Source organism: Astyanax mexicanus, chromosome 24 (assembly GCF_023375975.1).
Source record: "Astyanax mexicanus isolate ESR-SI-001 chromosome 24, AstMex3_surface, whole genome shotgun sequence".
NCBI classification, from domain to species: domain Eukaryota; kingdom Metazoa; phylum Chordata; class Actinopteri; order Characiformes; family Acestrorhamphidae; genus Astyanax; species Astyanax mexicanus.
This window is the reverse complement of record NC_064431.1, coordinates 11,627,828-11,653,252: the sequence shown is the minus strand read 5'-3', so window position 1 is coordinate 11,653,252 and position 25,425 is coordinate 11,627,828. Positions and strand designations below refer to the sequence as shown.

Here is a 25,425-nt window from a genome sequence, read left to right as displayed (position 1 = left end):
GCTCATACTGCACTGACACGCTGCAACATAGGAGCTCATACTGTACTGACACGCTGCGACATAGGAGCTCATACTGTACTGACACGCTGCAACATAGGAGCTCATACTGTACTGACACGCTGCGGCATAGGAGCTCACACTGCACTGACACGTTGCGACATAGGAGCTCACACTGCACTGACACGCTGTGACATAGGAGCTCACACTGCACTGACATGCTGCGACATAGGAGCTCACACTGCACTGACACGCTGCGACATAGGAGCTTACACTGCACTGACACGCTGCGACATAGGAGCTCATACTGTATTGACATAGGAGCTCATACTGCACTGACACGCTGCGTCATAGGACCTCATACTGTACTCACACTCTGCAACATATGAGCTCATACTTTATTGACACTCTGCAACATAGGAGCTCATACTGCACTGACACGCTGCAACATAGGAGCTCACACTGCACTTACACGCTGCGACATAGGAGCTCATACTGCACTGACACGCTGCGACATAGGAGCTCATACTGCACTGACACGCTGCGACATAGGAGCTCATACTGCACTGACACGCTGCGACATAGGAGCTCACACTGCACTGACACCCTGCGACATAGGAGCTCATACTGTACTGACACGCTGCCACATAGGAGCTCATACTGTACTGACACGCTGCGGCATAGGAGCTCACACTGCACTGACACGCTGCAACATAGTAGCTCATACTGTACTGACACGCTGCAACATAGGAGCTCACACTGTACTGACACTCTGCAACATAGGAGCTCATACTGTACTTACACGCTGCAACATAAAAGCTCATACTGCACTGACACGCTGCAACATTGGAGCTCATACTGTACTGACACGCTGCAACATAGGAGCTCATACTGTACTGACACGCTGCAACATAGGAGCTCACACTGTACTGACACTCTGCAACATAGGAGCTCATACTGTACTGACACGCTGCGACATAGGAGCTCATACTGTACTGACACGCTGCAACATAGGAGCTCATACTGTACTGACACTCTGCAACATAGGAGCTCATACTGTACTTACACGCTGCAACATAAACGCTCATACTGTACTTACACTCTGCAACATAGGAGCTCATACTGTACTTACACGCTGCGACATAGGAGCTTAAACTGCACTGACACGCTGCGACATAGGAGCTCACACTGCACTGACACTCTGCGACATAGGAGCTCATACTGTAATGACAAGCTGCGACATAGGAGCTTACACTGCACTGACACGCTGCGACATAGGAGCTCAGGACAAACGCAGCACGTAGCCAGAGCTCTTGCAGCGTATAAGCTCTCGGTTCAGCAGAACCAGGGCCATTTTAAGGCATTTTGGGTCCCGAAGCAAACTGACAGATTATTAACTGTAACATTAAAGCATTACTAAACAGCAGTACAGCTTAGATCCAGCCCAAAAAATCCAGCCCGACCTGCAGATTGTAATCACAGCAGCCCTATTATTTAGAGCGTTTCACAGCGTTTAAATGCGGATTTTCACTGTTAAAAGCCACCTTTAACTGCAGTATGCATTGAAATTAAAACCACAAAATACAAGAGCTGTTTTTTTATATTATATTCAAAAAAGGAATAATATTTTTTTTCCGATTTTGATTCTCAATTAAATATCAAATGAACAAATATATGTTAGCCTTCATTTCTCATCACCATGGTCACATATATTAAAATATAAAATATATGTAATAATGTAATAATGTTTTTACTAAAATGTTTTATTGTTTGGGCAAAATGCGCTGCGCCTTGTCTCTTGCAGCTCGGAACTGAGTAAAAAAAAAAAAACGCTTTTTAGAAAGTGTTTATTATATCATATTGTTTTTTATATTAGAGAGTAGTCAGAGTCATTGTTAATTATGTTATTGCTTCTGGTCTATTGCGGTTTAATGAGTGTGCAGTACAAAGCCTGATTTGTTGTTTTTGTGTGTTGCTTTAGGCTTTATGTTTAAAATAAAAAAAATTGTTTGTCCAGAAAATGTTTTATGTTTTTAGACATTGTTAATTATATTAGAGTAGACAGGAAGGTCGGTTCTTAATAAAGATTTTTATTAAATAACAGATCTATAGCAGGTTCTTTAGTGTTGCAGTGTTCCTCATTCAAACAGTCCGCCTGACTTTAGGATTTATACAGAGAGGTCTGGTTTATATTTTACGGCTGTATCAATGCAGAAACTCAGAATCCTTCACAGTGTTCGAATGCTTATGAAAATGCCATCAATGCCGCTCAGTGACACTAAGATTTCCTTGTGAATTAAGCCAAGTGTAAAGTAGAATTTTATTAATTCAATTAACTGCGACATTAAGTGGGAGAAACGCTGTAGTGTGGTGGTAGACACACATAAAACTTCTCATAATTACGAGATTGTCATGGAGAGCACAGAATGCAGACACGTGCAGATACTGATAAAATTGTGTTTATTATAAAATAAACAGATGTAAGACGTAGTCGATACAGAAAAATGGGTAATCATCAATAACCAGAGCAATGAAGACAAAACCATACCATAAACGAGAGACAGTCCAGAGTTCATACACGAGATATCCAATGTCAGAGGTAATCCAAGAGGCAGTAGTGAAAACACAGTCCAGGTAATACACAAGCAATCCAATATCAGAGGCAAAGGCAATAATCGGCATCGAGAAAACAAAGGCAAGGTCATACACAAGATAAACTGAAGACAAGAGATATAGAACGCTTTGTAAAGAAGAGAACCTACAATACGCGGCGTGGGTGTTTGTGTGGAGTGCTCTTTTATAGTGCCAGTAATCAGTATTCGGGACTTCGGGTGTCACGTGACCAGGTGAGTGCGTGATGTCAGCGGGTGGTGCATTCTGGGTAATGTAGTTGTTGACCTGAGAACCTCTGTTAGAGCTGGGTGTGGAAGGGACAGAGGAGCTAACAGCACCAGACGTGATAGTATGGGGCAAGTTGAGCTGGGGAAACAAATAACACCTGGGAAAAATAATGAGGGGACGGGGTAAAAAAATAGACACAGTGATGACGGTGAGGGACTAGGGCAGAGACAAGACAGGAGCAAACAAGGCAAGGTGCTAAAGAGCACATGGGAGGAAACAACAGGCTAGGAAAGACATTGAAACAGACAAGGCAAGATGCACTGGCATGATTTTTCCATTGAATAAATTAAATATCCTAAATGTTTTTAAAGATGAAGCAGTTACAAAGCTACAATTCCACACATTGTTTTATTTTTTTAAGCCACCACTGCTGAAAAAAATGCTAACATTAAAAGAAAGACTGTTTACAGTTCTTTTAACTCACATTATAACTTTTAGATTTCAATTAAATCAACAATTCATATTGCGCTATGTCTTAAAAACATTTGTAAAGGATTTGCTACCCAAAAACTGTATCAAAACATGCAAAAGGCAGGCAAAAGACTTTTGACGTCTGTCTAGGGTGTTTTCAGTCAGTGGCGCACCTGTGTTTTCTGTTGCCAAGATAGCAATATGCCAGAAATTTACCTGAACACACCTCATTTCAAGACCACGTTCATCGGTATTAAGGTGGAAGGTGTGAAAATAGGTTAATAGCAGGGTGTAAGGTGGTAATGAGCTTTGCAACGTGCCTTGCAGAGTGTAAGATAGGGCCCCCAGGCATAAAGACTGCTCGTACAAACATTAGTGAAAGAATGGCTTTTACCTAGAAATTCCAGTGTGGTAGTGGATGCTGAGGAGCATAGTGTGCAGAGGTCGCCAATCACTACAGACCTCCAAACAGCAGAACTGAGAGCTTCATGGAATGCGTTTCCATGGCCGAGCAGCTCCACCCATGCCTTACATCACAAAACGCAATGCAAAGTTTCAGATGCAATGGTGTAAAGCACGGCGCCACTAGGTACTTGTCTGAGTGCAGTGTGCCCAGTGTACAGTTCGGTTGAGGGGGTACTAAATACAGTATTAAATATTGTGCTTAGTATGTTAATAGTTCTAAATGCAGACATGTGCTGTCCAAGACACTAAAGAAGTTACTAAATGTAACACTGAATATGGTACTGAATGTTATATAGTACTGAATGGAATTTTGTCCTGAATATACAACTGAATGAAAATGCCTAAGCACTAACTGCATAGCAACTTCTTATCATTTGAAATTTGTATTCAAGTATCATGAAACTGGATTTCACTCATTTCAGCAGGTCTTAGCACAGTTAATGCCGCTGTACTATAATTAATTCATAAGACATAATGCATACATTTGATTCAAGAGAATATTCAGGGCTTTACATTTATCATAACACACATACATACACGCTGCGAGTTAATTACACTGGAGGTGATCTGTCTCGGTTTGGACTCAGGGAGTGTCTTAACGTCCGTCTGTTCTGTTTCTGCTTGACAGCATTAGCGTAGCTAAGCTGGAACTCTCTCCATCGCTGTAATTGAACAGAGAGGGGAGATGGCTGTGGGAGGAAGGGGGTGACAGGTTATACAGATAAGGCTGAAACTGCTTGTCTCACAGTCCGACATTTCAACTATACACTTTCTGTACAACTGCCAGTGATTTGCTGCAGTGCACCATCCATAGTGTTGAACATCACCACTGCCTCTGCTACTGAATCTACAGTATATCACTGACTATAACTAAATATATCTCTGAATATAAAACCAAAACTAATTTTGAACATAACACTGAATAGAGAAAATGCTGCACGGTACTAAATAGCTATATAGAGTACCAGTAAATTCAGTGGATTTATTTTATTTTAAAATGTTCTGCATTGAAGATTAATACTAAAGTCACCCAAGCTGCCCATATGGAATTATTTAATAAACAAAATGTGTTAAACAAACCAGAATATGTTTTATATTTTAGATTATTTAAAGTAGTATTTCTTGCTTAGTTGACCATCTTGGCTGGATTTTCTCAGTCAGCTTCATGAGGTAGAGTCACCTGGAATGGCTTTCGGTTAACAGCTGTGCTGAACTTATCAAGAGTAAATGACTTGAATTTCTTGTCTCCTACTGTGTTTGAGAGCATCAGTTGTAAATTTGTGAAGAGGTAGAGTTGTTATATATTAAATAGCACTATTTGAATAATGTTCTAATCCATATTATGGCAAGAACTACTCAACTAAATAAAAAAAATGGCACTAAGAAACAAAGTCAGTCAATCTGAAAAAAATCAAGAACTTTGAAAGTATCCTCAAATGCAGTCACCGCAAAGACCATCAAACGTAATGATGAAACTGGCTCTCATCACAACCTCCCCAGGGAAGAAAGACCAAGATCAACCTCAGAGTTCATCAAGAGTTACCTGCCTCAGACACGGCAAGTTAACAACACCCCAGATAAGATCTCATGTACTAAATATGGTAATGAAGAATACTGAATATATTAATTTTAACAGTGAGAGATAGAATATTAAAAATAAAGTCACATTGTATAAATGTATTAAAATATAAAATAAAATATATATACATTTATTTACCTTTTGCAGAGAAAAGTAAGCATTTAATCCCTCTGGCAACACCCAAAACATAATGTTCCCATTTCCACGCTTGACAGTGGGGATGGTGTTCTTTGGGTCATAGTCAGCATTTCTCTTCCTCCAAACACAGCGAGTTGAGTTAATGTAAAAGTTCTCTATTTTTTGTCTCATTTGACCACAGCACCTTCCCCCAATCACTCGCAGAGTCATTCTGGTGTTTATTGACAAACTTTAGATGGATCTGCACATGTGCCTTCTTGAGCAGGGGTACCTCGCGGGCACTGCAGGATTTTAATCCATTATGACGTAATGTGTTACCAATGATCTTCTTGGTGACTGTGGTCCCAGCTGCCTTGAGATCATTAACAAGTCCCCCCGTGTAGTTTTAGGCTGATCTCTCACCTTCCTTATGGTCAAGGATAACCTTTGAGGTGAGAATTTTCATGGAGCCCCAGATCGATGTCGATTGATAGTTATTTTGTATTTTTTCCATTGTCTTACTATTTTACCAACAGTTGTCTCCTTCTGACACAGAGTCTTACTTATGGTTTTGTAGCCCATTTGTAGCCCCGTCCCAGCTTTGTGCAGGTCTATGATCTTGTTCCTGACATCCTTAGAAAGCTCTTTGGTCTTGCCCATATTGTAGAGGTTAAAGTCTGACTGATTAATTGAGACTGTGGACAGGAGTCTTTTTATACAGGTGATTTTATACAACTGTCTTTAATGCAGGTAACGAGTTTATTAGGAGTGTCTAACTGGCCTGTAGGAGCCAAAACTCTTAATGGTTCGTAGGGGATCAAATACTTATTTTTCTCTGCAAAATGAAAATAAATGTATATGATTTATGCAAATATGATTTTCTGGGTTAGAGTTCAGCGAGGTTACCAACTGATGCTAATGCTGCTCCTGCAGTGCTAGCCGGGGTTAGCAGCAGGTTACAGGCCGATAATACTCACTTTGAATGGTAATCTAGCATGGTTTGCGGGTAATGCTAATAATGCTCCAGCAGCGCTAGCCAGGGTTAGCAGCAGGCTACAGGCCGATAATACTCACCTCTTAACTGCAAAAAAGCTAGCGGTTAGCACGGTTAGCGGCTAAGGCTCATACTGTTCCAAGTGAAATCAACTTATGAACCTTTTCAGTGAACTAAGTACTGCACTGAATATACATAAATACAGTTTTTTACAGACGCTAACATGCTTTTGTTCAATCTGTAGTCACATCAGTTTCATCACACAGTTCAAAACTCTAAATGCCCTTTAACACAACATCTGTCTGTTGGGCGGGACGTGTGCAGGTGTGATGGATCACAGTATAAACCAATAGGGAGTCAGAATGGTATATGTTTATACTTCTCTACATCCAATCACAATCAGATTCACTCTATCTGGATGGAGAGATTTATCTGGATAGGGGTTTTATTTAATGATGAGAAGCCGGAATGAAAACGAGCTAAAATTAAATAGAAGTAACGAGACTATTGTTAAAATGTAAGGAGTAGAAAGTTTAGATAATTGTGTGAAAATGTAAAAATAATTGCTCCAGTAAAATATAGATAACCTACATTTATATTTAAGTAACATAACAAAGCATTTGTTCTTTGTTATTTGACACCTCTGGATAGTTGTTCCATGATAAGAGAGAGGAAGAGGAATAAGATTTTGTGGTGGTGTTCAAATAAGTGTAAGGACTATTTTTGTATTTGTGTATTTTAATTGTGCACAACTGGAACTAAGGCTAATTATGTTTATAATACCATTTTTGTTTGACAACAATTTCATGTCCCTAACGTTTTTTTTTACTAAACAACTGCCAAAGACTATTGTCTGTCTACACTGTTGTTCTATATGATGAATATCACTCAATTACTTGTAGACAACATGTTGCACACATTTGAAACATGTTGCACAGTGAATGACTATACAAAGCTCTGGAACAAAGAACTTGCATTAGTGTTTTGAAATAATTAGTTAATGTGGATCCAGGTTATTGTGTTGTGAAAATCATCTATTCGGTTCATTGTATGAGGTGGGTGTGTTGCTGTATTTAGAGTTGTCTAAAGTTGTTTAAAGTGTCTAAAGAACTTAGCAGTTGTAAAAAACTGTAAAGCCAGCACTACTCAAAAACTCAGATGCTATGCCATGGTCAGCCACATCATCAGACCTGTCCCTGATTGAAAATGTGTGGGATGCTATTGGATGCGCTATCAACACTTAACCACTACCACAGTATTTAAGCTGCATGAGACGGATAATCACATGACAATTATTTTTTTTTTACTTTTATCTTTCTTCCAAATAACATTGCAGTCTTACATTTAACTATATTTGCAGCTGTTACACAGCACAATATAGTGTTATAATATAGAGGTAATTACAGGTAGACACTGTCATTGACCACTGGCTTTGGGTTTATTGTAATGTTATCCAGTTTCCCAGGTAGACACATGCACTGATTACTCATATTGTGTAATGTCTTTGATCTTCTCCTGCAGATGAGACCTCGTTCGAGGCAGGCATCAAAGTGCAGATCCACACTCAGGATGAGCCTCCTTTCATCGATCAGCTGGGATTTGGGGTGGCCCCAGGCTTTCAGACCTTTGTATCCTGCCAGGAGCAGCGGGTAAGTTTGATCCTTTATGTGGCTGGCACTGTCCGCAGTGCTGAATCACAATTTGACTTTAGAAAAAACTTCCACAGGACTCCGTGTAAAATGAACAAAAACATTTGGTAACACTTTATAATACCTTTCATTAATATACCATTAACTAATGATTAATAACTGCTATTTGTCACATTTTAAGAAACTAAAAAGTTGCTATCACATTTGTAAATACTAATGAACGCATTGGCAACATGAATTGCAATTGATAAACATTTGCCTGGTTTAAAATTCATATTAAATAGCTATTTATTAATGTTCAAATTCTGATAAGCTAATGATTTGATTATGATAATGAATTTAATATGAAACTCCATGCTGATAAATAAGTGTCATGTGTGAGCATTTGTTAATATTCAAATTCTAATGAACTACTGCTTTGTTCACATCTACTGCACAATGTTTCTTCTTGTCCATTTCTGAATAAAGATAATTTAAAACCAATGTTGTAGCAGAGATAGTGCTGTGTCCTTCTCTAAAACCAGGCAAAAAAAATTGGAGTCGGGGTACACGGAAAAAAGGTAATACACAGAGTAACAAAATAGAGATCAGAGAAACGTGTTGTAAAGCAGGATGAACCAAGCAATACTCAGCGAGGAGTGAGAGTTCTGAGCAGGCTTAAGTACCCGGCCAAATTAATAATTTGGAGAATTAGTTCCTGGAAGCATCACATGATTGCCAGAGTCTCTGTGTGGTGTGTTCTGGGTATTGTATTCTTGAGGTGCAGAATCTGAAAAGCTGACAGCGCCAGGCGTGACATTTTGAGATTGATCTATAATTATTTTGTCTCACCACTTTTATGCAGAGGGATTACATGGGCTGTTTTCCAGACCCTGGGAATTCTGCAAGATAAAACTGAGAGATTAAAAATGTATAAAATGTATTCTAAAATAATTGGGGCTGCAAGATGCAATAAAAAGGGGTCCAGCCCATCTTCTACAGTGGCTTTTCGTGGAATAATTTGTGAGGTGTTATCTTGTGAGTGAGGCTGATCACTGAACTATAAAATATTTGATTAATCAGTCTACCCTGTTATCTTCAAACCATTCAAATTCAAAATCATTCGAACCATGCAAGACTACAAGGAATGTCGACTGCAAGGAACGCCCACTTCAAGGAACACCCACTATAAGGAACACCCACTGTGAGGAACGCCCACTTCAAGGAACACCCACTATAAGGAACGCCCACTGCACGCATACCCATTTCAAGGAACACCCACTATAAGGAATGCCCACTTCAAGGAACACCCACTATAAGGAACACCCACTGCAAGGATACCCACTTCAAGGAACACCCACTATAAGGAATGCCCACTTCAAGGAACACCCACTACAAGGAACCCCCACTTCAAGGAACACTCACTATAAGGAACATCCACTTCAAGGAACACCCACTATGAGGAACGCCCACTTCGAGGAACACCCACTATAAAGAACGCCTACTGCAAGGAACACCCACTTCAAGGAACGCCCACTGCAAGGATACCCACTGCAAGGAACACCCACTATAAGGAACACCTACTATAAGGAATGCCCACTGCAAGGAAAGCCCACTGCAAAAACAGCTTGTTTCAACACACTTTCCTGACTAACCCAAACTTAATATATTCCATTAAATACTAATTTAATTAAGTTAATTAAATAAGCATTCTTATTAATATTTTCACATTTTTATTGGATTTTGTATATTTTACAGCAATCATCGGTTGGCAAGTTCAGCAGTCATAAGTTTTTTGTAGTTGATGATGAGGTTTGTGCACATGTCAGGAGGAATTTTGGTCCGCTCTTTTTTTCAGATCATCTTTAAATCATTACGATTTTAAAGCTGTCGCTTGGCAACTCGGAGCTTCAGCTCCCTTTATAAGAATTCTATTGCTCAACCACTCCTTTGTTGCCTTGGTTTTGGGTCATTGTCGTGCTGGAAGGCCCAGCCATGATCCATTTTTTATGTCCTGGTGAAAGTTTGTCACTCTTTTTATAATTTTACGGTAAATGGCTCCATCCATTCTCCTATTGATGTGGTGAAGTAGTCCTGTGCCCTTATCAGAGACACCACCAATGCTTGACAGTGGGGACGGTGTTCTTTGGGACATAGTCAGCATTTCTCTTCCTCCATACACTGCAAGTTGAGGTAATGCCAAAAAGCAAATTTGACCACAACACCTTCTCCCAATCATCCTCAAAATCTCAGAATGCCAGAATCTAGGTGTTCGTTGGCAAACTTCAGACGTGCCTACACATGTGCCTTCTTGAGCAGGGGGACCTTGCGGGCACTGCAGAATTTTTCCCAGCTACCTTGAGACCATTAACACCTGCCATTTTCTTACTAGTTCACCAACAGTTGTCTCTTTCTCACAGAGCCTCTTATTTATGGTTTTGTAGCCCATCCCAGGTTGTGCAGGTCTATTATCTTGTCCCTGACATCCTTAGAAAGCTCTTTGGTCTCACCCATGTTATAGAGTTTAGAGTCTGACTGATTACTTGAGTCCGTGGACAGGAGTCTTTTATACAGGTGACAATTTTTAGACAACTGTCTTTAATGCAGGTAACGAGTTGATTAGGAGCGTCTAACTCGTCTGTAAGAGCCAGAACTCTTTATGGTTGGTAGGGGATCAAATACTTATTTCTCTCTGCAAAATGAAAATAAATGTATATAATTTATACAATGTGATTTTCTGGATTTTATTTTTGATATTGTATTTCTCTGTTAAAATTATTCTACCCATAAAATTATTGACTGTCTTTGTCAGTGGGCAAACTTACAAAATCTCAGTGTCTTGTTAGGGCAGAACTCAGACAAGCGCACTTGTAAAATCAAGACTTTAATAACAAAAAGAGTAATACAGAGAGTAATCAGAATAAACAGGGTCAATACTGGTGAACAGGAAAAAAAATACCAGGGTCACAATACACAGTACAGAGTTTGGTACACAGAGTTGGGGTAGTGGGCAGTCTTATATACCTGGCGCACCAGGTGTTAGTACTCAGGCAAATTATTTCCTAAGGGCATGACATGATCGTGAGAGTCACTGATTGGTGCATTTTGGGTAGTGTAGTCCTGTGACTGGAGAAGATAGGTGCATTTTCAGCACCAGGCATGACAATCAGCAAGGGATTAAATCATTATTTCCTTTACTGTATGTTTATATAGCTTTTTCCTACATAGTTGTTTTAAAAATAAAGAATATATTCACTTTACTGATGTACAGGTGTTTACACCGATAGGATTGCATTCACTTTTTTTGTACATATACATTGACATATTTTCTAATCTAAAGTACTATGAAATTTGGGAGGCGCCAAGGAGATGTTTTACTCAGATATTGTAAAGCATGTATAAAATAACAGTTAGGTATGTCCAGTTATTAACAGAGAAGATTTTTTATGAATATTTGTAGCTTAAGTGGAGCACCTAGCTCTAATATTTAACACAGAGTACAGTATTTTTCGCACTATAAAGTGCACTGGATTACAAGGTGCATTATAAGATACTAATAAGGAACAGAGGTGTCTCCATGTTTTCCTTTAATTCAGCAGGTCAAGCCTGTAAAGCTAAGCTAAGTAAAGTAAACAAAACTGTCATTCTTAAAAAATATACTTATTTGGGTTAGTAAAGCGCTTCTGTTTATTTACAGTAAGCTCAGATTTACAGATTTCCACTAAGCCATTAGCAGCTTATCACTAGCACTAGCCTCATGAGCTACTGCTAATTAGCTAGTACTAATGCAAACATTGTTTCAGCAGTGCTATGCAGAGTTAGCAGCAGGCTACAAGCTGATAATACTTACCTCTGAACGGAGAAACAGCCAGAGCTTAGCACAGTTAGCGGCTAATGCTAAACTGAAACTCCTGTATAACGCTGTACTTCAGCGGAGTGGACTGGTAGAATTCATACATAAGGCACAACGTATTATAAGGTGCACTGACGTGTACTAATAGTGTAAAAAATACAGTATATAGTACCTGATATCTTCAAGCTGTATACCTAAAATATCTATCTATCTACAGTAAGTGCAAACAGCAAAACTCAATGAAATACCTGCAAAAGCACGTACCTTACTCAAAATTCTTTGATTTTGCCTTAAAAGTAAATATTTATGTCAATCAACTTGTCAGTGCCATCAGAAGGTCTAGTCTGTGTGTCATTGCCTATGGCACTCAACAAGGCACTCAAAATACTTAATCATGTTGTCAACAGTGCAACAGTGTACCCTGTCCTGCAGTCCTATACATAAGATAAAAAATCTGTGCTCACGGATGTTTTCATGTGGGAGCCTGATTGCAAGAAATTGGACACAATTCAAATTTATCTATTCACTGTTTGTGCAGAAATTTATTGACAGACCACATAATTGTAACAAAACCAAACAAAAGAAAAAAATACATTTCTGTCAAAAGATTATATAGCACAAAGGAAAGACATTTTTCAGAAATGTAAACCTAGGAAACAGGCAGCAATGTACAGTGAAAATCACAGTGCAGTCTTTCTATACCTCCTCACATTCCTGTCTGTTGGACCACATATTCTCATCCACATCACAACAAATAGCTTTCCTTTACCCTCCTTCCATGCACCCTTTAGTTCTCCTGCAGCATCAAATGATAAAGGAGCAGGTGGTGGGGTAGAGAAAGGAAATGGTGGAGGCCATTAATAGAATTGATAAGTCTTTTCATTCCAGGTAAATTAAAATTGTGGTGTCTGCAGTTTGGTTTGTTGCCTCGTCTAAGGCGGCCACTAGCAGTTTATGATATTCCGATTTCTGAGGTTGAGAGGTTAGAAAGGGTTATGAATAAGGCTATAAGGACATGGCTGGGGGTGCCGCGTTGCCTCAGTAGTGTGGCGTGGTGTGGGAGAGGAATGCTGGAACAGCTGTTGACAAGCTTGGTTGAGGAGTTTATCTGTGAACAGGAGGAGGAAGCAAGGAGAGCAAAAGCAGCAGGGCAGAGTAAACAGGGGCAGTGGATGAGATGGGAAAGTGTAGAGAAGCGGAGAATCACCTGGCGAGAGTTATGGAAGAGCTGAGGTTAAGTGAGGAAGGGAATGAGTTTGAAGGTGCTTCAACAGCAGGCTTGGAGGGGGGTGGGTCTGAGACGCCAGACTTCACTGTTGAGCCTTCTGGAGGTGTCGTGGGCTTAATTCAGCGAAACACTGACGATGGAAGGTGCCTACCTGATGACCCCTGAGAAGAGCTTGCACTGAAGTTGGTGTTTAGAGTTCGGATGAAAGGGATTGGTGTGGTCCTGCTGTTCTTGTAGTAATTTGTCACATGTATTTTTGCAAACGTCTGAGTACTTGGCAGTTGAGGCACGGACCATGAACATAGTTAGCTATGCTTCTGGATTCTTGTCGAGCCTGTATCAGATGATAGTGGTTGCTGTGTTCTGCTCGCGCAACTTAAAGTGTCAATTAGTGTGTGATTGTGCTTAGGTAGGTTGCTGTGGTTAGTGTGTTGTTGCCATAGAAAAAGGAAGTGAGCACAGATCAAGGAGCGATTCTGTTTGTTCATTGGTTCATTTTTTCAGTAGGTCTGGATACTTGGCAGTTGAGGCAATGGACCATGAACAAAGTGTTATTCTGTGCTTCTGGATCCTTGTCGAGCCAGTATCAGATTGTGGTGGTTTTGGCTATTGTTGTTAATTGAGTGAGTAGTAGATCCTGGCTGAGCCCTATGCATAACCCCAGCTGTTAGGTGCAGGATTTGTCAATTTCCTGTATTATATTACTAAAAAGTCCAATAGAAATATATATAATATAAAGTCTGCTTCAAAGGTCCTGACAACTGGCTAAACTATTTTGATTATGGCGACTTTTACAATGAACTAATATCTAGGTGTTTAGGTTGTTAGAGCAGTTCAGCAGAGTAATGTGTAATGCACTGTGATCTACATGACAAAAGCTATTGATTATTTTGGAAACAGCAGACAGTTGTACAGAATCATGTGCTGTTTGTATAAAATAAATGAGAAATGGCTTCTGTGATGTGCACAAGTGACTCGATGATGTTCAGATTGAGCAACTGGTTTTAAGAAAGTCAGTTCTGATGTGCAAAAATGCTCCAAAGCGACCGAAAAAAACTGTAAAAAATGGTCCACAATTGTTGCCTTTATTTCATCTGGGACAAACCTCTGGACATGAACTCTCCTACCTCTTCCTCTGCTTTGTCCCCTCAAACTTCCACCACACAGTCTTACCCCTCTTCTTGGCCTTGTGTTTCTATTGTGAAATCTTGTGACACTTCAATGTTTTTTTTTTTTGTTTTGTTTTTTTTTATAATTTTATTTCTAATTTTTCCCATTTTTCTCCCCAATTTACACGGCTAATTACCCAACCCACTCATTAGGACTCCCCCTATCACTAGTAATGCCACAACACACCAGGAGGGCGAAGACTAGCACATGCTTCCTCCGATACATGTGAAGCCAGCCACCGCTTCTTTTCGAGCTGCTGCTGATGCAGCATTACCGAGCAGCCAGTGCGCTTGGAGGAAAGCACAGCGGCTCGGCTCTGGTACATCAGCTCACAGACGCCCTGTGCTGCAGACATTACCCTGGGAGTGATGTGGGGAGAGAGCGCCATCTACCCACCCAGAGGGAGCAGGGCCAATTTTGCTCCCTCTGACGCCGGCAGCTTGATGGCAAAGCTGCATGAGCTGGGGTTCGAACCTGCGACCTCCTGCTCATAGTGGCAGCGCCTTAGACCGCTGGACCACTCGGCGCCCTGTAATGTTCTTTGTTTATCAAATTAAATTAGACAATTAAAGGTTCATGAGATGCACCTCTGACCTGTGACTGCGAGCTGTTTGACTATTGGTTGATCTAAACCTGACGATGACCTAAAGCCAAAATGTTTTTAAGGGTAAGACAATTCAACAGATAATCAGCACAACACATTTTGATGAGCACGACATAAGCAATGGATAATGCAAAAAACAGCTAAAAATTGTACATGAGAGATGCTGGAGAATAAACACCTCAGTGTCACTGCTGGACTGAGAAAACTCCACCAACCAGCATCCTGTGGGAAGCATCCTGTGGGAAGCATCCTGTGGGTAGCATCCTGTGGGTAGCATCCTGTGGGTAGCATCCTGTGGTCAATGTCCTGTTTCTAACATCTTGTGAGAAGTGTGCTGTGGAAAGTATCCTGTGTTTAGCACCCTGTGGTCAGTGTTCTGAGGTCAGTGTCCTGTGGTCAGTGCCCTAAAGTCATCAGGTCATTCTGTCGAATTGTGTTTCCAATGATATGTGCTTTTAACCAACAGGTTTTTCTCATTCCAAGTATCCTATTATCTGAGGTCAGTGTCCTGTGGTCAGTGCCCTAAAGTCATCAAGTCATCAGTATCTCTCTTGCTGCAGATGGTGTCACTGTGCATCGGTCAACAATACAGCGCACTTTGCACAAGGAGAAGCTGTATGGGAGAGTGATGCAAAAGCACACCTCAGGCGACTCTGTTTGTGGCGTGCTTGCAGAAATGGCTTCTTTCGCATCACTCTCCCATACAGCTTCTCCTTGTGCAAAGTGCGCTGTATTGTTGACCGATGCACAGTGACACCATCTGCAGCAAGATGATGCTGAAGCTCTTTGGAGGTGGTCTGTGGATTGTACTTGACTGTTCTCACCATTCTTCTTCTCTGCCTTTCTGATATTTTTCTTGGCCTGCCACTTCTGGGCTTAACAAGAACTGTCCCTGTGGTCTTCCATTTCCTTACTATGTTCCTCACAGTGGAAACTGACAGGTTAAATCTCTGAGACAACTTTTTGTATCCTTCCCCTGAACAACTATGTTGAACAATCTTTGTTTTTAGATCATTTGAGAGTTGTTGAGCCCATGATGAGCCCATGATGCCACTCTTCAGAGGAGATACAAATAGGAGAACAACTTGCAATTGGCCACCATTAAGACCTTTTCTCTGGTTATGAAGTTCAAAGCTCAATGAGGTTAACAAACTAATTTTGTGCTTCAGTTTACTGAAAAAGTAGTTAGGAGTATTCAAATCAATAAAATGCACCGGTCAAATTTTGGTTTAATGCATATTGCACATTTTCTGTTAGTACAATAAACCTCATTTCAATCCTGAAATATTACTGTGTCCATCAGTTATTAGACATATCAAACTGAAATGGCTGTTGCAAACACCCAAATATTTAGAACTAAAAATTATTAAGATTAATAGGGGTGCCCACCTTTTTCATATGACTGTAGCTAAAGTATAGTGTTACACTGAGTTTTTAAAGCAGTATGCTAGGTGCTACTAACAAAAATCACTGTAAAGTAGATTTACACATTGTTTTTGCTCACAATTTCAGTAAACATATAGACATAAACAAAATGAAGCTGAGCAGAACAAACATAAAAAATCTTGTGTTCTTACCTCATGCAATAAAATAAAAATTAATGTAAATATAAGAAATCTTGTTTTTTATTTTTTGCATTTTCTATCTTTTTCTGATTTAGGGTTGTATGATATGTTTTTTTTTATATGTAGAAACTTTGTGGTTGTTGTTGCCTGGCGGAATAAATCCACATGCAGTCCCACGCCATGCCAGCTGCCTCCACTGAAGTGTGAATTGTGTTTATTCCTCTTTGGGCTCTGAAAGCTGTGAATCGGAACAGAGCGAGATTGCGGGATGGGGGTAATTAGGTTCGGGCATAAGCAGTCATGAATTGAGAGCTGATGAATGAACTGCCAGAACTGATCCCCTCTGCATGGTAATGCTGCTTACTGTGCCTATCGCATTTTTAATATATGTGTGTGTGTGTGTGTGTGTATGTGTGTGTGTATGTGTGTATATATAGCTGACTTACCTGCCTCCCCCGTGGGGTGACTGTCGAGATGCTCCGATGGACTCGGATTTCTTCACCACGTACAGCATCACGGCCTGCCGCATCGACTGTGAGACGCGCTACCTGGTGGAGAACTGCAACTGCCGCATGGTCCACATGCCCGGTACGAGCTGACTCAACACCCGTCCATACACTATCACTAACAAACACTGTGGAAAACTGATGTAGTTTGACAGGGAAATTCAGTGAAGTAATTCAGTGGTAATTGCCCTTTGCGCAGCTAGATTTAGGGGCATGTCCTGTGTCTTTGGTATCTTGAGAGCGTGAAAAACACGCCTTGCGCAGCTCCAACGGCGCAAAAGGCGTGTTTTAATTCCCTTGATTATTCATGGGTGTGTTTTGGGCGTAACGTGAAATAAACCAATCAGTGTGTCAGTATCCATCCCCTTTAGGACAGAGGTTCGCGCTGACTTCTGTTCATTCCTATTTTAAGAGCGCATAGGAAACTGACTGCGCCACGCTGTGAAGATAAACCAGCAGCTTAGAGAAGAGTACATTTATTTTGTTCTTTATTCTGTTTATTGTTTATGGTAAAACTGGGTTTGCAACACTGAATATTAATCAAGCAATCGATTATTTACACTGGAGGGGGACGCTCATTTACAATGCCACTGAGCATTTACAGTTTAAAAGGGATTAAAAATATAAAAAATATATAAATAAAAACTGACATTTACTATAGACGAATAAAATATATAAGTAAAAAAGGAAAAATAGGACATTATAAAAAGATCATAAAAATTGACATAAAAAGTAAAGAATTTATATCTTATGAAGAAAATAATAATAGCAGTGAAAGTAAAGTTAAATGATAAGAATGATAAGAAATTATCAAATTTATATCAATAAACTAAGAACATTGGAATCATGGGGAATATATATATATATATATATATATATATATATATATATATATATATATATATAAATATAAAATTTGATTAATAAAATAATATATAATAAATAATTAAAATAATTAAAATGAATACAAAAAATAATATAAAATATAAACTCATTAAAAAACTCATTTAAAACAATCACAGGCTTTCTGCGCAGAATAATAAAAGTTTCAGTTTCAGTTAGTTTCAGTTTCAAATCATGAAAACAGCTCACCAAAACCTCAACCTATCCTTTATATTTCCTAAATTTCCTTCGGGATAAATAAAGTATCTATCTATCTATCTATCTATCTATCTATCTATTTGATGAACTTACAGGTCCTTACTTATTATAAACTGAGTTTATATTGTTTGAAGCCTCACGCTGAATTCAGTTCCGCGCTGCAGAGAGAGAGAGAGAGAGAGAGAGAGAGGCGCAGCGCATTTTGTCTGATTTCTCTTGATTAATTATCAGTACATTTGTTGGCTTTAGTGAGTTTATTAACATGAATTTTATTACACTTCTCCGACCTTATTTATTAAAACGTTAAAGACAAAGGTTATTCTGCGCACAATGCTGTGTGCTGCGCCAAGCTCCACTTTGCCTGCCTGTGACATTTTAGAGAGCTGGACGAGATTTTAATTAATGAATTACTATAATTAATATTTTAATAAATTTGCCCTGATGATAAGAAACGAATGCTATCGTATAGCTTTATATTTCTGTGTATTTCAAATGTTTTAAGTTTTATATAATTGACGGGCAGCACCAGACGCCAAGGTGACAATGTGCTTTATTTTTCAGATATAAAAGTGAATTTTAGTTAAATAATAGCAAAGTTAAATAAAATACATTTATGTTAAGTTCTTTTCTCTTTTAATTTTCCATTTAAAAAACTACAGCATTTGAGTGAAAATAAGCATCTGTTGAAATTCTTAAACAGCAGAATGCCTGTGTGCTATATTTTAAGCTACAGTTATTTAGTCTGTGTACTAAACATAAATATAAATCCTTATAACTGGCAGAAATAAATATAACTAATAATAATTTATAGTTTCTGTGCAGATTTGTAAGTATATTTTATTTTTATAGTTGATTGCTGAAGGTTCTGGGTGAGGTTTATTTTTCTGTGGTAAGGAAGTGATTGTATGGGGTATTTTGGAGCGCAGGGTGATCTGATTCAGTTTTGGGTGCGTGACAGTGACAGTTGAATTTCGATGTCCTTTCTGGGGATCAATTGCGCAATTAATTTTTCCGCTGCCAAGATAGAAACAGATAGAAATTTACCTGAAAACACGTCATTTCCAGACCACCACACCCATCAGCGTTAATATATTCCAAAAGTCCAACGCTATTTTAAGGATACGTGCGCAAGGAGTAAAAATAGACTGTTGACCGGGTGTACGATGGCAACGCGCCATGCTACACACCTTGCGCGGGGTGTACGATAGGGCCCTATGAGTTAAGTACAATTTGTTTGATTATAAACACTCCACAAGTTAAAATAGTTCCATTGCTGCTCTGTTTGTAGCTGCGCTGTGTGGTTGGTAAGCGCTGCATCGTTGCTAGGTTGTATATGGTGAAGTAATACATGGAGAGCTTCGGTTAAAATGCATTACTGGCTGATAATGGCACTCACAGAAAGTCTCTCAGCCAATCACATTGCAGGGTCTGAACTAACTATGGTATGATTACTCACAACATGGTGTGAACACAAATAAAGTAAGTGCTTCTTGTAAATTGTCACCTAAAAAAGGAACAGATTAGATTATATAGATAAGATATATTAAACTATTGCCATTTAATAATAATAATTAATAATTAGTGTATCTTATTTTGGACCAAATTAAATAATTAAACACTGCTGACATACAACTGAAATTACTTAGCATCCCTGGATAAATCAATATTGAATTAAAATTTAGAGCCTGCACACATTCCAGCACCACTCACACCAACCCGCTACCAACTGACCATACACTGCCTCATTCATTATCATTTTATTATCACACATATCACGTCTTCTGGTCTCCGTTGACCTGTCTGTGCCCTACCCACTGATTCATTCTTTCGGAGCTAATTCACCAGATTGGAACGCTGGTAAAAATCCCATTCAGTGTAATGAGGGTAAAATATGTAGCGGTTAAAATATGTGCATTTAGAGTGTGGTATTAATTTTAAATCTGAATTTTTTGGAGTGTGAAAGTAGCACTGTTAAAACAGGTGGTGTGTAGTGTATCACGGTGTGTATTTGTCGTAACAGGGTGGCATGTGTGTTGCTGTCATGTTTGATTAGCTACAACAAGCCTGAAACAGTTGCATTCAATTCACAGTCAAAATGAAGTTGCACCTCAGCTGCTGCTGGATACACTAGGACTGCTTCCGTGATATGCATATTAAATTGTTTGATGTGGGATCAACAGGTGTATAACCCATAGCCTGTTTGGGAGGTCTAGTGTAAATCTCATAATCTATGTAACATGAAGTCACATGTTAATCCTCAGAACTATTTAATGTGAAGTCATACGTGAAGCCTGTTGTCAGAGTGAGAACGTGTAAAACTAGAGCCTGGAGAACATAGGGTCATGCGTAAATCCTGAGATTAGCCTGTGTAATGTGAGGTCATGTTTGAAACCTATAGCCTATATGATAGAAGGTCACATTTAAATTTTATAGCCTATTTTAGGTGAGGTCACATCTAAAAGCCATAGCTTATATGATTTGAGGTCTTATTGTGAAACCTCTAGCCTGTGTAACTTGCAAAATCTGTGACTTGTTTGATAAGGATTTATATTTCTAAGGATTTATATTTAGTTCAGTACACAGATTAAATAATTTTAGCTTAATATAGCAGATATAGACATTCTGCTGTTTGAGAATTTGACAGATGCTCATTCTCAATCTTTCTTTCCAAACCTCCAGTTTAGGAAATAAAAAATGAAAAGAGAAAAGCACTTTGACTGAACATACATTTATATTATTTTACCTCGCATTTATTTCATTTTATCACCAGGGCACATGTCTTAAAATATAAAATATATTAATTAATTAATTAAAATCTCATCCAGCCTTTAAAATGCAGCAGGCACACATAGCAGAGCTTGCTCAGGATTGCCTCTATTTTCTTAGAAAAAAAATTGTTTAAAAAAATAAAGTCAGATCAAGTGTAGTTCGCACAGCAAAGCTATGGTATAAAACTCACTATAACCACCGTATTTACTGTTATTTAAGCAAGAGAAAATTATTTAACCAAGGCTAAATGCACTGCGTTGAGTTTAGAACCAGACTACAAATATAATATAAAACTTGGTTCAGTTATATGAATTTAAGATATAATAAGGTCTGTAAAGTATATTGTCAATTATACCACAGTTAATTCCAACCCTGCAATTTGATTGGCTGAGAGGCATTTTATGATTGGCAATATTAGCCGATAATGCACTGCAACCGAAGCTCTCCATGTATTGCTCCGCCACATACAGGTAACCTAGCAACGATGCAGCACTTTCAAACCAAATGCAATATCCCACAAATAAGCCCAGTGATTCGAAAATACACATTATTACAAACATTATTAGCCACTAATTTCAGTTTAGGAGTTAAAAAAGCTTTTAAAATAAAAGCTTAAGTGTATATATTTCCAGTTACAGTTTTTTACAACTGTTTACACACATTTTCCAAGCTCTGTGTCTATTTTTCAAAACTCTACACACAAAACCCACAATTGCTCACACAAAATGCAAAATGCCTCAAATCTCCAGCAAAATGACACACAACATTTAAAATGTTACCAACACATCTCAAAAGCAAGCACTGACCTCACACTGCCAACACCTTTGTCATAATATGACATTTTGGATTCATGGTGTACACACTGTTGATCAAAACCTAAAGCTCTTCTTTCATTCATGGGATTCTATGTTTATTTTCATACAGAAGTGCAGAGAGAAGGTGAAATACTCACAACACACATAAACAGTTTTCAAACCCAAAATATTTATTTTTTCCAAATCAATGTTCGGATTATGGCTGTCACCGTGAATCAACTCAAGTTTGGCTGGACCCGCAGTCCAGCCTCTCTCATGGTCAACCCATGATTGATCACATGATCAACCAATGTAGCCCTAATCTCATCTGAGACAGCTCTCCTTGCTTCCCTTCTTTGCCCTTGTCCTCTTCCCTGTCCAACTCGTCCTCTTCCTTCCCTTCCAACTCCTCCTCCTCAAACCTGAACTCTTCATGGACGTCCTCTGCCTCTACCAACTCTCCCGGCCCTCTCTTCGTTGTCATTCATGGTTCAAACAGACATCTTGACATTTGACCTATTTATAGGCCTATACTTAGCTAATGATTCGTTGGTGTTCAATAAAGTAATGAGTGCTTATACGTGTGAGGGGTGGGAGTGAAGCACTGGTGATTTAGGGTGGAATTTTGATAGGTTGTGTTTGAAAGTTGAAATCAAGTAACTTCCTGTTACAGCTCTTTGGAGGTGTTCTGTGGATTGTCCTTGACTGTTCTCACCATTCTTCTTCTCTGCCTTTCTGATATCTTTCTTGGCCTGCCACTTCTGGGCTTAACAAGAACTGTCCCTGTGGTCTTCCATTTCCTTACTATGTTCCTCACAGTGGAAACTGACAGGTTCAATCTCTGAGACAACTTTTTGTATCCTTCCCCTGAACAACTATGTTGAACAATCTTTGTTTTTAGATCATTTGAGAGTAGTTTTGATGAGCTCATGATGCCACTCTTCAGAGGAGATTCAAACAGGACAACAACTTGCAATTGGCCACCTTAAATACCTTTTCTCATGATTGGATACACCTGGCTATGAAGTTGAAAGCTCAATGAGGTTACCAAACCAATTTTGTTTTGTCAGTAAACAGTCAGTAAAAAGTAGTTAGGAGTATTCAAATCAATAAAATGATAAGGGTGCCCATACTTTTGCACCTGTCAAATTTTGGTTTAATGCATATTGCACATTATCTGTTAGTACAATAAACCTCATTTCAATCCTGAAATATTACTGTGTCCATTATTAGATTATTATACATTATTTAGAACTAAAAATGATTAAGATTAATAGGGGTGCCCAAACTTTTTCATATGACTGTATACAGCTTGGCCTGGTGCTAGTACTTTTATGCTAGTCCTGTGATGATATAACGATGATATAGTCCTGTGGCGATCAGTGTAGAGGATGGCTCAGGCATTCACAGCGCTTCTTCCCACGGTGCATTGCTAAGGAACACATCAGATGTAATGTTGATGAGAATTTATGTCCAAACAGACTGCAGCGGATGGATGGCCAGGAAGATGAGCAGGAGTGAGAGGGGAGTGACACAGAGTAGTCAGAATGTTACTGTATTGCATTTGTGATGGTTGACTGTTTTTTTTTACATACTGTAATGTATTTTGTTTTGTTTTTGCAGGTTTTTGTATTTTGTATACATAGTATATTTGATACATTTTCCTTTGTATTTTTTTTCTACCTACAGTAATGTGTAAAGATGTACTTGTAAATAAAAATAGTTACAGTTTCCTCAGCAGAAGGAGTGCAGTGTGTGTGGTGTGAAAAGTGTATTCCTTTAGCTAGACCTCTGCCATAAAGACAAAACATCTAAGCATTTTGACTTGCAGTACTTACACAATACCAAAGGGACAATGCATTTTGGGGGCACTGATGATTTGTGTGAGAAAGGACATTAGATTTGACACATAGGTAAACTGTTTTTGGAGCGATATGAGCATTTGATGAGGATCCATGTAGTTGTGCTGCACCGTGCAGTTTATTTTGACAGGAGGACGAAATGAATGAAAATGTGCCAAAGCAATCGAGAAGGATCTATGCCATTTTTATGGTACTGACTATTTATATGGGAGAGGGACTTCATTTTGAAGCTAGAATAAACGTTTTGGGAGACATATGACATTTTGCTGGTTGTCTGAAGTGTTGCGAAGAGTCTGTTTGGCCAATTTACCTTATAGTTATAGGAATGTCATCTCAGTTTCAAGAAATGAGCCAAACCAATTGAGAAAAACTGTAAAATAGCAATGGACTTTTGGAATATATTAACGCAGATGGGCGTGGTGGTCTGGAAATGAGGTGTTTTCAGGTAAATTTCTGGCGTGTTTCTATCTTGGTGGCGGAAAAACAGATTGAGCGATTGATCCTCAGAATGGATGTCGAAATTCACCTGTCACTGGCGCGCACCCAGTGCTGAATCACATCACCCTGCGCCCTGCGCTCCGCGCTCCAAATACCCCATACCATCACTTCCTCACCACAGAGCAATACACCTTACCCACAGCCTTCAGCAATCAACTATAAAAATAAAATATACTTTAAAATCTGCACAGTAACTATAAATTATTATTAGTTATATTTATTTCTGTCAGTTATAAGGATTTATATTTATGTTCATACACAGACTTAATAACTGTAGCTTAAAATAGCAGATATATGTATTCTGCTGTTAAAGAATTTCAACAGATGCTTATTCACTCAAATGCTGGAGTTTTTTTAAATGGGAAATTAAATCATATTCAATCAAATCAAACTAAAAAGCACTTTGACTGAACATGAATTTATTTTATTTCACTTTGCTATTATTTAACTGAAATTGACTTTTATATCTGAAAAATAAAGCACATTGTCATCCTGGCGTGTGGTGCTGCCTGCAATTATATAAAACTTAAAACATTTGAAATACACAGAAATATAAAGCTATATGTTAGATTTTTTTTCTTTTCACCAGGGCAAATGTATTAAATTATTAAATATATTAATTTAGCTAGTTAAAATCTGTCCACTCTAAAATGTCAGGCACGCAAAGCAAAGCTTGCAGCACGCGCGGCATTGCGCACAGAATAACCTCTCTGTCTTCTAAGAAAACGTTGTAATAAATAAGGAAAATGCTTATAACATGTTATAAACTCACTATTGAAGCCACATATTTACTGATAATTAATTAAGAGAAATCAGGCAAAACTCTCTCTCTCTCTCTCTCTCTCTTTCTCTCTTTCGCAGCGTGGAGCTGAATTCAGCGCGAAATAATATAAAACTCAATTCAGTTAAATAAAAATAAGTAAGAACCTGTAAGTTAATCAAATATTGTCAAATATAAAGGATAGGTTGTGGTTTTGATGAGCTGTTTCAATGATTTAAAACTAAAACTAACTGAAACTGAAAATTTTATTATTCTGCCCACTATCAGAAAGCCTGTGATTTAATTTTTTTTGTTTTTTTAAGAGTTTATATTTTATATTATTAATTTTTTTATTCATTTTAATTATTTGTATTATTTTATTAATCAAATTATTAAATATATATATATATATATATATATATATATATATATATATATATATATATATATATATATATATATATATTCCCATGATTCCCATGTTCTTAGTTTATTGGTATAAATTTGATCATTTCTTATCATTTTTATCATTTTACTTTAATTTCAATATAAATTCTTTACCCTTCATGTCAATTTTTATGATCTTTTTAAAATGTCCTATTTGTCCTTTTTTATGTATATAT

General features: G+C 38.4%; 1 protein-coding gene across 3 annotated transcripts in view; it reads left to right on the top strand.

Annotated features, from left to right (window-relative positions):
- The window catches only part of asic1b (acid-sensing (proton-gated) ion channel 1b), a 496,417-nt gene that overhangs the window by 364,162 nt on the left and 106,830 nt on the right, over positions 1-25,425 (top strand). For all 3 annotated transcript variants that reach the window (XM_022682367.2, XM_022682368.2, XM_022682366.2), the window contains 2 exons: positions 7,986-8,113; positions 16,950-17,100. In XM_022682367.2, coding sequence (XP_022538088.1) covers positions 7,986-8,113; positions 16,950-17,100 — 279 coding nt within the window. The remainder of the gene's footprint in view (positions 1-7,985; positions 8,114-16,949; positions 17,101-25,425) is intronic.